This window comes from Coregonus clupeaformis, chromosome 25 (assembly GCF_020615455.1).
Source record: "Coregonus clupeaformis isolate EN_2021a chromosome 25, ASM2061545v1, whole genome shotgun sequence".
Taxonomy (NCBI): domain Eukaryota; kingdom Metazoa; phylum Chordata; class Actinopteri; order Salmoniformes; family Salmonidae; genus Coregonus; species Coregonus clupeaformis.
The window spans coordinates 26482737-26499613 of NC_059216.1; the positions used below are offsets into that span (position 1 = coordinate 26482737).

The following is a 16877-nucleotide window of genomic DNA, read 5'->3' on the forward strand; positions in this document are numbered from 1 at the left end:
CGTGCAGGATGGGTGTGGATACGGTGGGAACATGTGGGTCAGAGCAAGTGTATGTACAGTACCAGTCAAAAGTTTGGACACACCTACTCATTCAAGGGTTTTTCTTTATTTTTACTATTTTTACATTGTAGAATAATAGTGAAGACATCAAAACTACGAAATAACACATATGGAATCATGTAGTAACCAAAAAAGTGTTCAATAAATCAAAATATATTTTATATTTGAGATTGTTCAAATAGCCACACTTTACCTTTATGACAGCTTTGCACACTATTGGCATTCTCTCAACTAGCTTCACCTGGAATGCTTTTCCAACAGTTTTGAAGGAGTTCCCACATATGCTGAGCACTTGTTGGCTGCTTTTCCTTCACTCCGCCGTCCGACTCATCCCAAACCATCTCAATTGGGTTAAGGTCGGGGGATTGTGGAGCTAGGGCTTTGTCTGGCCCATGCCTGATCTGGACTCGGATGACTGGTCTCCTGATTGTATTCACCACTGATTATTTCAACTGAATAAAATGCCACCACTGGCACTGTTATTATAAAACAGATAGAATCAGTCAGTGTGTTGTGTTAAATGTCTGCATAACCCTCCAAACCCTGTGGTTCATTCAGGTCCTCCTACCCCAGCAGAGTATCATTATTTGTAGGTTCTAAACTGGTTTACTGGTTGAGGAAACATCATATAAGCAGATAGATTACAACTAACTGGTCTCTGTTACTACCAGCCCATTAAAACTAGAGGGGCACAGGCCCCCTCCATTTACTTCATCTGTAGCTTACACTGAACATATAGAATGTAGCCCTTTCCTGCAGTTAAATGACCAAATCACCCTCTAGTGGCCTCATGGGTGGAATGTTATTCGTATTTTTCATAACTTCATAATTAATAAATGTTATAAAATAAAATACAATCCGGTGTTTCTATGTCAAAAGGTTTTGTTACATTTCAGTCTTCTGTGATGTTTATAAAGTGTAATATTGGGATGCAAACTCAAAATGGAATACATTTCAACTCTATATCTGACATGGTACAAGTGTCTTCTTTTTTGTAAGCCCATAACCATGAGGTGTATACTTTTGTTTCAAAGTAGATTCCCTTGGTTTCGATTACGCTGTAGGGAGCAATGGAGTGGGAGCAAAAAATATAACCATCCACCTCTTTTGTCCTGTCCAGCTCATTTAGCTATCTGTGAGGCAAGGATAATGTGTTTAATATATTCCTCTTATCTAAAGACAAGATGTCAAGAAGGATAAGAGTTAAGAAAAGGTCAGGATACATCCTTAGAAGGACATTGCCACAAGATAAGGAGAATGATATGATACAGTATTCTCTCTATCAAACACATTTACCACTGTTGGTTATCTGAAAGATTACATGAGTAGCTACACACTGTACAAACAACCACAGTGAAATGGTTCGATTAGACTTCAGATTTGGTTTTGGTCCTTGGAGCTACATCTGACTGAACCTGCATTGTAGTATTTCAATCAAACATGATCATATATAAATGTTTTCCCATTGTCAAAAATAAATTACTGAATGGTTATTTCAGGTTCTGTAAAATAATCAGATTCATGCTACTCTTCTCAAGGTAGATGCTTTTAAAATAAGACATGGCACTACATAATCAGACATAGCAGTGGGCAGTTACTGTATAGTTGTGTAAAGAGAAACACTGCCTAAACATTTCTACGGCAGGTTAGGTTGAATCTGACCTTTTAGGCTTGATGTTGAAGAGTCTAACAGGCTTGACAGGCAGCCTGATCACACACCATACAGTGTACAATACTCTCTGTGTCACCTCCATGCCTATGTGACCAATCGGTCAGACAGTCCAATGCTTTCCAGGGACCAGCATTAAAGGTGCGATCTGCAATATTTACTATGGTTCATTGGTCATTTCAATTAAAGCGATCATGTTGACCTCTCTGTCAGCCCCTGTAACCACAGTTCCATCTATGAATTTGAGAGTGAGTACATTTTCTCCAATCCCCGTCCCTACGCTTGATGTTTTTTTGCTGAAGAAAGATTCTACAAATGCAGGATTGTGGCTTTAAAGGGGACTTCAAACAACCGTTGGCTACGCTGCTGGTCACACTGCCATGCATGTAGAATGTGATGAGATGCATTTCTAATTAGGATTTGCCACCTCTGTATGGCTGCGGTCTAAAGGTAAGTAGGTTATCCTATGCCCTCCCTTGTCCCCTTCATCATGCCTAGTTATATGTGTCATACGATGTGTCAATGAACCAAAGTCAATGTCATATGGAGGGGACAGTCAGGGACACAACATGACATGACACCAAGCGGTAGAAGAGGAAGTCTCACAGACATCACATAGGTGTTAGCACATGGCACTGGCAGTTATATTGCACTATTGTTGGTCAAGAGTCAGAGATCAGAGAGTCATAGACTATGTCCCAAATGGCAGCCTATCCCCTACATGCACTACTTTTGACCAGGGCCCATAGGGTCCATTTAGGACGCAGCATGGAGACTTGGTGGTTGGAAGGGATTTATTATTCTTTAGACGGTAGCTAGCAGCACAGTGGCTGGTGGTTTTCAAGCTGACTGAGGGTGATTGGCAGATTGAATACCCTTGGGCACTGATTGACTCCCAACCTTAATTCCGCATCATCATCATCATATGTCACAGCCATGGTCACATGACAGGCTCATAAATTATTAGGGTTCAAATGTTATTATAAAGACAAGAAGGGACTAGCTACAAAACCCCTGTCAAAAATATCTGATGATGGCATTTAATGCAATTTTGAGATTCAATGCAAATTTCCATTCCTTGAAAAAAGTTATACATTGTTAGCTATCTATAACATCTTTATAAGCCTCTTATGAAGCAAAACAGTAGAAGCTAGGCAGGAGTGTTTTCCACCTTGCCCCAGTGGACCTTTGGAATGCCTTTCTTCCCTCACGTGGACCCAAGGTATGGCAGCAGCTCAGGATAAGACCTGCACAGTGTGGTCATGTGAATAGCTTCAGTTCTCCATGTGTGTGAGAGTGTATGAGAGTGGGCGAGGGGAGTGGGTAACTTCTGCGTGAGTAACAACGTGGTATGTCAGCTGACGAGGATTTGGGGGAAGGAGGCACCAGTCAGAGCTTTAGCTGAGGGCTTCACCAGAATCAACACTGTATGATGCTGTGGAGATTAATTAACATTTTGTGTGTGTGTATGTGTGTGTATATGTGTGTGTGTAAAGTGTGTATAGTATGTGTGTGGTGGTTTATAATTATGTCAGTTAGCACTTCCAGCTAATCCATGACTAGCACTGTAAAACTGCTTAACGTGATTTCAAAGAACCTTCTCTTGAACTCAATCCATTGACCGCTTGGACTGATCCTTGACCACAGTCACTGAAAATCACAAGATACGACTTCCAAGAATCTCTCTCCGCAAAGGTCAAAGAATCCTAGAATCGTTCATTTACAGATATTATCATCATCAGAAAGAACAACACTTGTTGAGTGCATACTGGAGGGAGAGCATTGCTGGCACACACACAGACACACACGCGCGCACGCACACACACACACACACAATATTCACTGCCAGACTGAGCTGCTTGTTACATTAACATAGGGCAGGGTTCCCCAACTGGCGGCCCAATTTTGTGTAGAATTTTCGTTGGTAGACATAAAAAACTGTAAAAACACCAGCAAATCAGCTCCAAGTAATATTTTATTTAAGAAATATTTTCCCAAGTATTCCCACACACAACAAAGAGACACGTGATCATATACAAATGTAGCAAGGTTTGAAATTATTATGTTTTAGTCAAACATTATATCTGTTTGGGCTTCTTGTGGTCAATTTGCGGTCTACAAATTATTTGTAATTATGTTCCGACCCCCGACCATCCGCTCAAGAAAAAATCAGCCCACGGCTGAATCTAGTTTATGATCCCTGACATAGGGGCTTCTGTGACAGAGTCAGCAATAGGGACAAAGTAAGAGGATTAGTTGATGGACATTTCTGGCATGCCTGGTCAATTATGAAAATGGTAAAAAAGGTAGCACTGCCATGCTCTGTCACAGACACCCCGCCCCCTCCACTCTCTCCCTCTTTCTCCCTTACTCACACGTATGCAGACATATATATATATATATATATATATACACACACAGGCACATGCACAGATGTGCACACACAGTGAATATACACTGAAAATATTGGGCATTTTTGCAGAGAAGATTGTAGCTGTTTTTTGTAGTGGATTATCCAAACATTCAAATATAATAATAATAATACAATTATGCAACAACAAAAACCATTCTGTCATGACTGGCTGCTATACTCCACTTGGCAACACTTGATAATCTACTTATACAATATCATCATCACTGAATGGATGTGACTGAGGTCATGAATTAGTCTTACTATCAACAGCATAATCAGTCAAATATGGCATATGTGAACATGTATTTAGTAAACAGATCATGAATGATATAAGTCAAACTAATCCTACAGGGATAACTGCAGACATGTATTATGTGAATGTAGTGCAGAAGATGCAGGAACTGGAAAGGGGTTAACAGCATAATTTGACGTGCCATTGTGGTTTTCTAAAAGATCTCTGTCTCCTCCCTGTGGCTTGTACTGGTAATTTGTGCATGTGCTGCAAAGTACCAGATAATGTGACAGTAATTGAACCCTGTTGTCCAGTCCCTATTCACCCACCACCAGACATACTGACATTGACTTTGGTCCATTACTGAGAAGTTACATCACCACTTACTGTAAAAAATGATTGATGGAATCTAATTTATTCACTCAGTGTTATTTTCAGTTGTAGCAGCTAAGAAACAATTCATATGAAGAGGAAAGTCTGCATGCAGTAACAAGGTCATTATAGCTACCCAATTTACTTTTCTGCTTGTAAAGTGTCTTGAACTGCTGTATGAAAAGTACTTAATATATAAATAAAGGCTTATGTGTTGTACTTTGACCAGGCAGATCCATAAATTAAATTAACAGACAGAAGAGAGATGACACGTAATGGAGCCGGAGAAGATGGCTGCCGTTTTACAGCCCTCTAACCAATTGTACTATTATGTGTGTTTTTTCGCGTTATTTGTAATTTATTCTGTACATAATGTTTCTGCCACCGTCTCTTATGACCAAAAAGAGCTTCTGGATATCAGGACAGCGATTACTCACCTCGTATTGGACTAAGATTTTTTCTTCAACGAGTCGGACGCGAAGGATATCCTACAGACACCCGACAAGGCCCAAATCCCCGTCATTCGCATGAGAAAGAGACGGATATATCGTGGATGAAGGTCGGGGTGCCTTGTAAGGATCTGACTCCAGCGAGTAAACTGCCTCTTCCATCAATCCTATTAGCCAATGTTCAATCACTTGAAAACAAATTGGACGACCTACGATTACGATTATCCTACCAACGGGACATTAAAAACTGTAATATCTTATGTTTCACCGAGTCGTGGCTGAACGACGACATGGACAACATACAGCTGACGGGATATACGCTACATCGGCAGGATAGAACGGCTGTTTCCGGTAAGACAAGGGGTGGCGGTCTGTGTATATTTGCAAACAACAGCTGGTGCACAAAATCCAATACTAAGGAAGTCTCTAGGTTTTGCTCGCCTGAGGTAGAGTATCTCATGATAAGCTGTAGACCACACTATTTACCAAGATACTTTTCATCTATATTTTTCGTAGCTGTCTATCTACCACCACAAACCGATGCTGGCATTAAGACTGCACTCAATGAGCTGTATAAGGCCATAAGTAAACAGGAAAACGCTCATCCAGATGCAGCGCTCCTAGTGGCCGGGACTTTAATGCAGGGAAACTTAAATCCGTTCTACCTCATTTCTACCAGCATGTTAAATGTGCAACCAGAGGAAAAAAAACTCTAGACCACCTTTACTCCACACACAGAGACGCATACAAAGCTCTCCCTCGCCCTCCATTTGGCAAATCTGACCATAACTCTATCCTCCTGATTCCTGCTTATAAGCAAAAACTAAAGCAGGAAGCACCAGTGACTCAGTTAATAAAAAAGTGGTCAGATGACTCAGATGCTAAGCTACAGGACTGTTTTGCTAGCACAGACCGGAACATGTTCTGGGATTCTTCAGATAGCATTGAGGAGTACACCACATCAGACACTGGCTTCATCAATAAGTGCATCGATGACATCGTCCCCACAGTGACCGTACGTACATACCCCAACCAGAAGCCATGGATTACTGGCAACATCCGCACTGAGCTAAAGGGTAGAGCTGCCGCTTTCAAGGAGCGGGACTCTAACCCAGACGCTTATAAGAATTCCCGCTATGCCCTCCGACGAACCATCAAACAGGCAAAGAGTCAATACCGGATTAAGATTGAATCATACTACACCGGCTCTGATGCTCGTCGGATGTGGCAGGGCTTGAAAACTATTACAGACTACAAAGGGAAGCACAGCCACGAGCTGCCCAGTGACACAAGCCTACCAGACGAGCTAAATCACTTCTATGCTCGCTTCGAGGCAAGCAACACTGAAGCATGCATGAGAGCACCAGCTGTTCCGGATGACTATGTGATCACGCTCTCCGTAGCCGATGTGAGTAAGACTTTTAAGCAGGTCAACATTCACAAGGCCGCAGGGCCAGACGGATTACCAGGACGTGTACTCCGAGCATGTGCTGACCAACTGGCAAGTGTCTTCACTGACATTTTCAACATGCCCCTGACTGAGTCTGTAATACCAACATGTTTCAAGCAGACCACCATAGTCCCTGTGCCCAAGGACACTAAGATAACCTGCCTAAATGACTACGGACCCGTAGCACTCATGTCTGTAGCCATGAAGTGCTTTGAAAGGCTGGTCATGGCTCACATCAACACCATTATCCCAGAAACCCTAGACCCACTCCAATTTGCATACCGCCCCAACAGATCCACAGATGATGCAATCTCTATTGCACTCCACACTGCCCTTTCCCACCTGGACAAGAGGAACACCTACGTGAGAATGCTATTCATTGACTACAGCTCAGCGTTCAACACCATAGTGCCCTCAAAGCTCAACAATAAGCTAAGGATCCTGGGATTAAACACCTCCCTCTGCAACTGGATTCTGGACTTCCTGACGGGCCGCCCCCAGGTGGTAAGGGTAGGTAACACATCTGCCACGCTGATCCTCAACACGGGGGCCCCTCAGGGGTGCGTGCTCAGTCCCCTCCTGTACTCCCTGTTCACCCATGACTGCATGGCCAGGCACGACTCCAACACCATCATTACGTTTGCTAACGACACAACAGTGGTAGGCCTGATCACCGACAACGGTGATCAGGCCTACCTATAGGGAGGAGGTCAGAGACCTGGCCGTGTGGTGCCAGGATAACAACCTCTCCCTCAACGTGATCAAGACAAAGGAGATGATTGTGGACTACAGGAAAAAAAAGAGGACTGAGCACGCCCCCATTCTCATCGACGGGGCTGTAGTGGAACATGTTGAGAGCGTCAAGTTCCTTGGTGTCCACATCACCAATGAACTATCATGGTCCAAACACACCAAGACAGTCGTGAAGAGGGCACGACAAAGCCTATTCCCCCTCAGGAGACTGAAAAGATTTGGCATGTTCTACAGCTGCACCATCGAGAACATCCTGACTGGTTGCATCACCGCCTGGTATGGCAACTGCTCGGCCTCCGACCGCAAGGCACTGCAGAGGGTATTGCGTATGGCCCAGTACATCACTGGGGCCAAGCTTCCTGCCATCCAGGACCTCTATACCAGGCGGTGTCAGAGGAAGGCCCTCAAAATTGTCAAAGACTCCAGCCACCCTAGTCATAGACTGTTCTCTCTGCTACCGCACGGCAAGCAGTACCAGAGTGCCAAGTCTACAGTGAGGGAAAAAAGTATTTGATCCCCTGCTGATTTTGTACGTTTGCCCACTGACAAAGACATGATCAGTCTATAATTTTAATGGTAGGTTTATTTGAACAGTGAGAGACAGAATAACAACAAAAAAAGCCTGAAAAACGCATGCCAAAAATGTTATAAATTTATTTGCATTTTAATGAGGGAAATAAGTATTTGACCCCTCTGCAAAATATGACTTAGTACTTGGTGGCAAAACCCTTGTTGGCAATCACAGAGGTCAGACGTTTCTTGTAGTTGGCCACCAGGTTTGCACACATCTCAGGAGGGATTTTGTCCCACTCCTCTTTGCAGATCTTCTCCAAGTCATTAAGGTTTCAAGCCTGACGTTTGGCAACTCGAAACTTCAGCTCCCTCCACAGATTTTCTATGGGATTAAGGTCTGGAGACTGGCTAGGCCACTCCAGAACCTTAATGTGCTTCTTCTTGAGCCACTCCTTTGTTGCCTTGGCCGTGTGTTTTGGGTCATTTACATGCTGGAATACCCATCCACGACCCATTTTCAATGCCCTGGCTGAGGGAAGGAGGTTCTCACCCTAGATTTGATGGTACATGGCCCCGTCCATCGTCCCTTTGATGCGGTGAAGTTGTCCTGTCCCCTTAGCAGAAAAACACCCCCAAAGCATAATGTTTCCACCTCCATGTTTGACGGTGGGGATGGTGTTCTTGGGGTCATAGGCAGCATTCCTCCTCCTCCAAACACGGCGAGTTGAGTTGATGCCAAAGAGCTTGATTTTGGTCTCATCTGACCACAACACTTTCACCCAGTTCTCCTCTGAATCATTCAGATGTTCATTGGCAAACTTCAGACGGGCCTGTATATGTGCTTTCTTGAGCAGGGGGACCTTGCGGGCGCTGCAGGATTTCAGTCCTTCACAGCGTAGTGTGTTACCAATTGTTTTCTTGGTGACTATGGTCCCAGCTGCCTTGAGATCATTGACAAGATCCTCCCGTGTAGTTCTGGGCTGATTCCTCACCGTTCTCATGATCATTGCAACTCCACGAGGTGAGATCTTGCATGGAGCCCCAGGCCGAGGGAGATTGACAGGTCTTTTGTGTTTCTTCCATTTGCTTTGTGTAGGTCTACAATCTTGTCCCTGACATCCTTGGAGAGCTCTTTGGTCTTGGCCATGGTGGAGAGTTTGGAATCTGATTGATTGATTGCTTCTGTGGACAGGTGTCTTTTATACAGGTAACAAACTGAGATTAGGAGCACTCCCTTCAAGAGTGTGCTCCTAATCTCAGCTCGTTACCTGTATAAAAGACACATGGGAGCCAGAAATCTTTCTGATTGAGAGGGGGTCAAATACTTATTTCCCTCATTAAAATGCAAATCAATTTATAACATTTTTGACATGCATTTTTCTGGATTTTGTTGTTGTTATTCTGTCTCTCACTGTTCAAATAAACCTAACATTAAAATTATAGACTGATCATTTCTTTGTCAGTGGGCAAACGTACAAAATCAGCAGGGGATCAAATACTTTTTTCCATCACTGTAGGTCCAAAAGGCTTCTCAACAGCTTCTACCCCCAAGCCATAAGACTCCCGAACAGCTAATCATGGCTACCTGGACTATTTGCATTGTCCACCCCACCCCCACCCTATCCCCCTCTTTTACGCTGCTGCTACTCTGTCTATTATTTATTTATAGTCACTTTAATAACTCTACCTACATCTACATATTACCTCAATTACCTCGACTAACTGGTGCCCCCGCACATTGACTCGGTACCGGTACCCCCTGTATATAGCCTCCCTACTGTTATTTTACTGCTGCTCGTTAGTTATTTGTTTTTATTCTTAAAAAATAAAAAATGCATTGTTGGTTAAGAGCTTGTAAGTAAGCATTTCACTGTAATGTCTACACCTGTTGTATTCGGCGCTTGTGGCAAATAAAATTTGATTTGATTTGACGTAGAAAAATTATATAAAAAATAAATGCCACTTAGCGGACACTTCTATCCAAAGCGACTTACAGAACAGTGAGTGCATACATTTGTAGTATGTGTATGTGATCCCTGCGGGAGTTGAACCCTCAACCTTGCGCTACTCTTACTTACTGAGCCATTCAGGGCCAGGTATCACTTAGCAGACAACTGAAAGTGGGTCACACATTATTTATCTGCCTTATGTGTCTGATAAAAGGTTTTGGTACTATAGCATTCAGCCCATTTACTGAGTCAGTGCTCGCTATATGGGTTGACCTATAGGTGTCTTTTCAAAGTGCTGTATTTGGAATCATGCTTTTGTACCTCTTGAAAACATTTATTTGATTGAATCTATCCTCTAGTCTTCATCTGAACACACAGTGATTTCTGCCTCAAGCAGAAAATAAGAGAAATGCGCAGCTTTTCGACATTTTCTGTTTGAGGCAGAAATCACTGTGGGTTCAGAGGAGATGGACAGGTTGGGGTCAAATTCCCAGAGAGGTAAGAATGACAACACCAGTACTATTAATACTAATAATGATTGTACTGAACAGCCACACGTCTGTTTTCAAATTATTTATTGTGCTGCAAAGAAACAAACAAAAACAATACAAGAACTTGCAAAATAATCTGCTGTGCTACGGGAAATTCAGAGTCAAATCTTCATCTATCCTCTTTATGAATCTTGTTTTTGCAATATCATCATTATCAATATCAACATATTTTTATTTTTACATAAGCATGAAACAACAGTAATATACAGCCTATAAAGGGGATTGGTAGTTGTGTCAATTAAAGGAGTAAAGGGAAAGAATGGGGACAAAGAGATATCACTCCCATCTCAAAGGCCTATCTTTATTGGAACAGAGGAACAGGCTCATCAGGTCGTCAGGCTTTTGTGCTTGGACAAGGCAGATCTAGCCTGATCCCAGATCTGTTCGTGTTGTTTAGCTAGCCAACTCCTATGGTCGTTGTCACACTGCGTGACAGTCAAAGTGCATGACAATGTCCAAAGGAGTTGGCAAGACAGCACAAACAGATCTGGGATCAGGCTAAGGCAGGTCCATATGTGACCAACAACCCTGATTAAAGATGGGGAAGCTTGTGATCCTCCAACTTCTCCACCTGCCTAAAGTACAACCTTATTTAAACGCTCTCTGAGACCAACACAACACCAAAACAGTTTCACAATTTCAGCTGCATTATCATTTAAGCTCATATTATGTTCATGTTCAATTACCTTGCTCATTAATAAATTATTTCGGTCATTTAACACAATAAATTAAATCATTTTTTTTCTCTTTCTTTCCAACCATGTTTTTTGTGTGTTTATTTTTGTTTTGGCAAGTGATACTCAAGTATTTACAACAATACTTGGAGGATGCACTGAAAAATACAAAGATTTCACCCTGTAAGACCCATTGTGAATAAGATGCATATTCTGTAGCAGCACTTTACTCAACCATAGGAGTTGTAGTGCCACATCCTGCAACCTACAGCCAAGTCATATAAGAACTCAGCCAGTCAATGTGATGCGAGTATAATAGAACTTATGGTCCTTAATCAAATCTATTATTCATCACTTCAACGATCTCAACTTATGTGGATTTAAGTCGGGTTTGAATAATGTGGTTTGTGTCCAGATGATAGACCTGCATATAATGGTCGGAGAATCAAACCAATCAACTGTTCTTTGAAACATACAGTACCTGTTGGTTATACAGTAGATTTGATGTTTTTCCTATGTTTGGAGAAAACATAGAACAAGAGCAAGCTTCAGCTGCAATTACTTTTTTGAAAGTTAAATATTTCTCCCTCTCGCTCTTGTCAGAAATCAGCGGCGCAACTTTAGTTTTAGAGGTGGGGGGGACATCTTTATTTAAAAAATAATAATAATTCAGTCGGATAAACACTCCAAACAGCCTAACCGACCGCTCGGAGGCGTCCGCATAGTCCTAAAGCACACTGTTGCCTTGTTTTGTATCACATTCCAATGATAAAACTTGGGGGGGACAAAAATGCGATCTCCCCAGTGAAAGTTGCACCCCTGTCAGAAATACTGACCTATAAACAGAAATGCAGTGCCTGTATACAGTAACTGTGATTTGGCTCTGTAGGATTATAACTAGTCTCTTGTTTTTACAGTTCTACATTAAACAACAAGTATGCAGCGTTTTAAGTTGTGGTTTTGTAGATCAAATATTCAGAAGCAATTGGAACCTAATCGTAACACTGGATCTCACAGGGCTCAGAAAAAAACTAAGGGCAACTCTTTCAATGAAAATAGGTTATTTTCTATATAAAAGTGCCCAGATGTATGATTCTACTTACATTTATGTCAGACAGATTAAGATACACCCAAGTCAAACTATCACAAGTCGACTACTACCCCTCCCTTCCTCCATCCTTCCATCCCACCCTCTCTCCCAGAGCTTATGTCCACCCACTTTCCAGTAGTTCTGACATCCAAAGCGAATGAAAGAGAAGAATAAAAGATTGAGAGAGCCTGGTACTGCTCAGCCCAGAACTCACTTGTCATTATATGGTTGGCATTTTGGACATTGCTTCATTCAGGGAAGCAGATTGACACAAATAGATAGGGAACTCACAGACCAATCAAACAAAGCCCTCATGGACATACAATGGGTTTTTTGAAAAAGAAAATGAAACTGACATCAAATAAATGAGAAAAAAAAGATTGGTGTTCGCCTTTTTTCTGTCCTGTCTCTATCACTCCTCTTTCTGACCTTTTTCAAACAAGCAAGGCAAATGGAATGCTTGTTCTCATCATGTTTTCCATTATTAGATCACATCTCTTTTCTCAATCATAAATACATTCAATAGGAAATTAATGAAGAAATGTACATGTGAAGAAAACAAATATTGTATGTATGCATGTGTGTTAACACACGTACATACATGCATACACAACATACATACACACATACATATATAGTCACACAATATTTCATGTCTTTTTCAGTAATATGTACATAAGTGTTCCTATAATGTTTTAAACCAATTTATGCAAAGAATAAAAGAACACAAAGGTGCTTGGGTAATATTCCGTGATGCAACAGCCTCCAGAAGAGGAGACTGTTAGTCTCACAGCCAGTAAAACAAAACAAAAGGAGGAGAAAAATATCAAAGAGCTACTTTACCGTAGCTCGTCATCAGAGACCCCAAGAGAAAATACATTTGAATATATTCTTTGATACTACATTTCCTTGTATTCTCAGTGTTTCCTAAAGGAGCTAAAGAGTATCTCTATGTATGTGTGACTCAGTGGAAAACGGGACTTACAGAAACAAAGTAGCACTTGTAAAGCATATGCTGAAGTCCTCAAGAAATACACTAGCTTAATTCTGCCTTTATCAACCTGAACCCCTTTATTCTTTATCCAAATAAAAGACACCATTGTTTGGAGTGTGTGAAAGTGAGAGTAAACCTCCCCTTTGATGTTAAATACATTTTGCCAAAAGATGATGTAGATTTGAAAGTGACAAGGAAAATAAGAAAATCTAACAAAAAGAAACATATTACAAATCCAAACGACAGACCAGGGAGAACAACAGCCTGGTGATGGAGTGAGTGACGCTTCTTCTTCTTTCTTTCCACTTCCTTTCCAACAGGTGACGTTCCACAGGAAAAGAAAAGACAACAAGGCAATTTTGATGTTTTCAAAGGAGGAATAGTCCAGCTTGAACAGACCTGAGAGAGGTGCTCAGTTGAGTTCTGTCTGTGACGGGGTCTACAGTATCTGACCTCTCTTTCTTTTTCTTGTTCTCTCTCTTTCGTCTGAGCGCCACATAAAGTCCGGCAGTCGTCAGTCCGTCCTGCCATGGTTTAGCTCAGCTCAGACAGGCCATAAAGTTCCTCTAGTCTCTCTCTCACAGGGTGTGTTTTTTATGTTACAGACAGTCAGAGGAGCTTTGGTTCTAAAAGTTCAGTGTTCAACAGAAAACACTAGCTTGGATTATTCGGTTTATCTCTTCAAAGGCCTTTTTCAAGGAAGCAGGAATGCAGGAAAAATACCATAGCTTGAAAAATACCCAGTTTGTCCTAATCCCAAAGATGTATATCTAACTTTACACACACACACACCAACACACACACACATGCGCATGCCTCCACCACACACACCAAACACACTTGTAACACTCACTCGCAGTATAATAATAATCTAAGGAAAGTCTAGATTCTGGTTCTCCCATTGTGTTAGCTATAGTTTCAAATCATCATAATCCTATTCTATTTTGTTTGGTTTGTTTTTCATCTTCAGGAGATTGTCAATTGTCTGTCTGTTCTTTTTTTGTTTGGAGTGATCTTTGCTAGTTTGATATGTCAGTTCTTTTTTTGTTTGGAGTGATCTTTGCTAGTTTGCTAGTTATTTTCTCATCTTATAGGTTTGGTGACATTTGTCTGTCCGTCTGTGGTAAGTCATAGTTGTTGTGACGGTACTGTAGGTAAGGTGCTCTCTCATTCTCTCTCTCTCTGGTTTTGGCTGCTTGCTGACTGCTGAGTACAGGACGCGAGGCGATGCCAGTCTCTCTGTCTTACTGAGTCTGGTAGAAGTTGTCGGCCTGCAGGTTGTTGAAGTTGTTTTGTTTCTGCATACTGTAGTAACCGCTGTACCTAGAGTCAGGGTCGGCGATCCGGAGCATGCGTTGAGAACTGTCCACCTGCACCTTGGTACCTTTCTGGCAGCCCACATACACCAGCTGGTTGTTGAGGCAGGTGGGCTATAGAGGACACACACACACACATTTAGTTACCTCCAGAGATCACAATCTAGTTAGGCTCAGAGCCTTAGATATGGATATTATTTGTATATTCATATTATATTATATTATGAGCAGCATCTCCTGCTCATCATTACTATATAGCTAGGCAATGTAATATTTCTATGTAATAGTAATATTTTTTGACATTCAATTAGTTCTATATTCAAAAGTATAGATATTGATCAAGTATGCTTCCCCATAAGCTGCTGATATGATATTCTCTGGCGTTTTATACCGTCAACTATACTAGAACAACAGCACACAGCCTGCAGTAAAGTAGTACAGAAACCAACCAGGCATACTGTGCCTTCGGAAAGTATTCAGACCCCTTCCCTTTTTCCACATTTTGTTACGTTACAGCCTTATTCTAAAATGGATTAAATAAAAACATGTCCTCATCAATCTGCACACAATACCCCATAATGACAAAGCGAAAACAGGTTTTTAGAATTGTTTGCAAATTTATAAAAAATTAAAAACAGAAATACCTTATTTACATAAGTATTCAGACCCTTTGCTATGAGACTCGAAATTGAGCTCAGGTGCATCCTGTTTACATTGATCATCTTTGAGCTGTTTCTACAACTTGATTGGAGTCCACCTGTGGTAAATTCAATTGATTGGACATGATTTGGAAAGGCACACACCTGTCTATATAAGGTCCCACAGTTGACAGTGCATGTCAGAGCAAAAACCAAGCCATGAGGTCGAAGGAATTGTCCATAGAGCTCTGAGACAGAATTGTGTCAAGGCACAGATCTGGGGAAGGGTACCAACATTTATTACAGCATTGAAGGTCCCCAAGAACACAGTGGTCTCCATCATTGTTATATATATTTTTTACCACCTGTATTCTCCCCAATTTCCTGATATCCAATTGCGATCCAATTATGATCTTGTCTCATCGCTGCTACTCCCCAATGGGCTCGGGAGAGGCGAGGGTCGAGTCATGCTCCCTCCGAAACATGACCCGCCAAACTGTGCTCCTTAACACCTGCCCGCTTAATCCGGAAGCCAACTGCACCGTTCAACTGACGACCGAAGTCAGCCTACAGGCGCCCGGCCAGCCACAAGGAGTCGCTAGAGCGCGATGAGCCAAGTAAAGCCCCCCCGGCCAAACCCTCCCCTAACCCGGATGACGCTGGGCCAATTGTGTGCCGCCCTATTGGACTCCCGGTCACGGCCAGTTATGACACAGCCTGGGATCGAACCCGGGTCTGTAGTGATGCCTCAAGCACTGCGATGCACTGCGTGCGATGCACTGCCTTAGAGCGCTGCGCCACTCGGGAGACCGGCCTCTAACATTCTTAAATGGAAGAAGTTTGGAACCACCAAGACTCTTCCTAGAGCTGGCCGCCTGGTTAAACTGAGCAATCGGGGGAGAATGGCCTTGGTCAGGGAGGTGACCAAGAACCCGATGGTCACTCTGACAGAGCTCCTGAGCTCCTCTGTGGAGATGGGAGAACCTTCCAGTAGGACAACCATCTCTGCAGCACTCCACCAATCAGGCTTTTATGGTAGAGCGGCCAGACGGAAGCCACTCCTCAGTAAAAGGCACATGACAGCCCGCTTGGAGTTTGCCAAAAGGCACCTAAAGGACTCTCAGACCATGAGAAACAAGATTCTCTGGTCTGATGAAACCAAGATTGAAGTCTTTGGCCTGAATGCCAAGCCTCACGTCTGGAAGAAACCTGGCACCATCCCTACGGTGAAGCATGGTGGTGGCAGCATCATGCTGTGGGGATGGTTGTCAGCGGCAGGGGAGATTAGTCAGGATCGAGGAAAGATGAACGGAGCAAAGTACAGAGAGATCCTTGATGAAATACTGCTCTAGAGCGCTCAGGACCTCAGACTGGGACGAAGGTTCACCTTCCAACAGGACAACGACCCGAAGCACACAGCCAAGACAACGCAGGAGTGCCTTCGGGACAAGTCTCTGAATGTCCTTGAGTGGCCCAGCCAGAACCCAGACTTGAACCCGATCGCTGTGCAGCGACGCAGCGACGCTCCCCATCCAACATGACAGAGGTTGAGAGGATCTGCAGAGAAGAATGGGAGAAACTCCCCAAATACAGGTGTGCCAAGCTTGTAGCGTCATACCCAAGAAGACTCGAGGCTGTAATCGCTGCCAAAGGTGCTTGAACAAAGTACTGAGTAAAGGGTCTGAATACTTATGTAAATGTGATATTACCATTTTGTATTTTTAATACATTTGCTAAAATTTCTAAAAACCAGT

General features: G+C 42.6%; 1 protein-coding gene across 1 annotated transcript in view; it reads right to left on the bottom strand.

Annotated features, from left to right (window-relative positions):
- Window positions 1-12832: 12832 nt before the first annotated feature.
- The window catches only part of LOC121539472 (cysteine-rich motor neuron 1 protein), a 118224-nt gene continuing 114179 nt past the window's right edge, over window positions 12833-16877 (bottom strand). Inside the window, exon 17 of the mRNA XM_041847991.2 lies at window positions 12833-14599. Coding sequence (XP_041703925.2) covers window positions 14414-14599 — 186 coding nt within the window. The 3' untranslated portion in view covers window positions 12833-14413. The remainder of the gene's footprint in view (window positions 14600-16877) is intronic.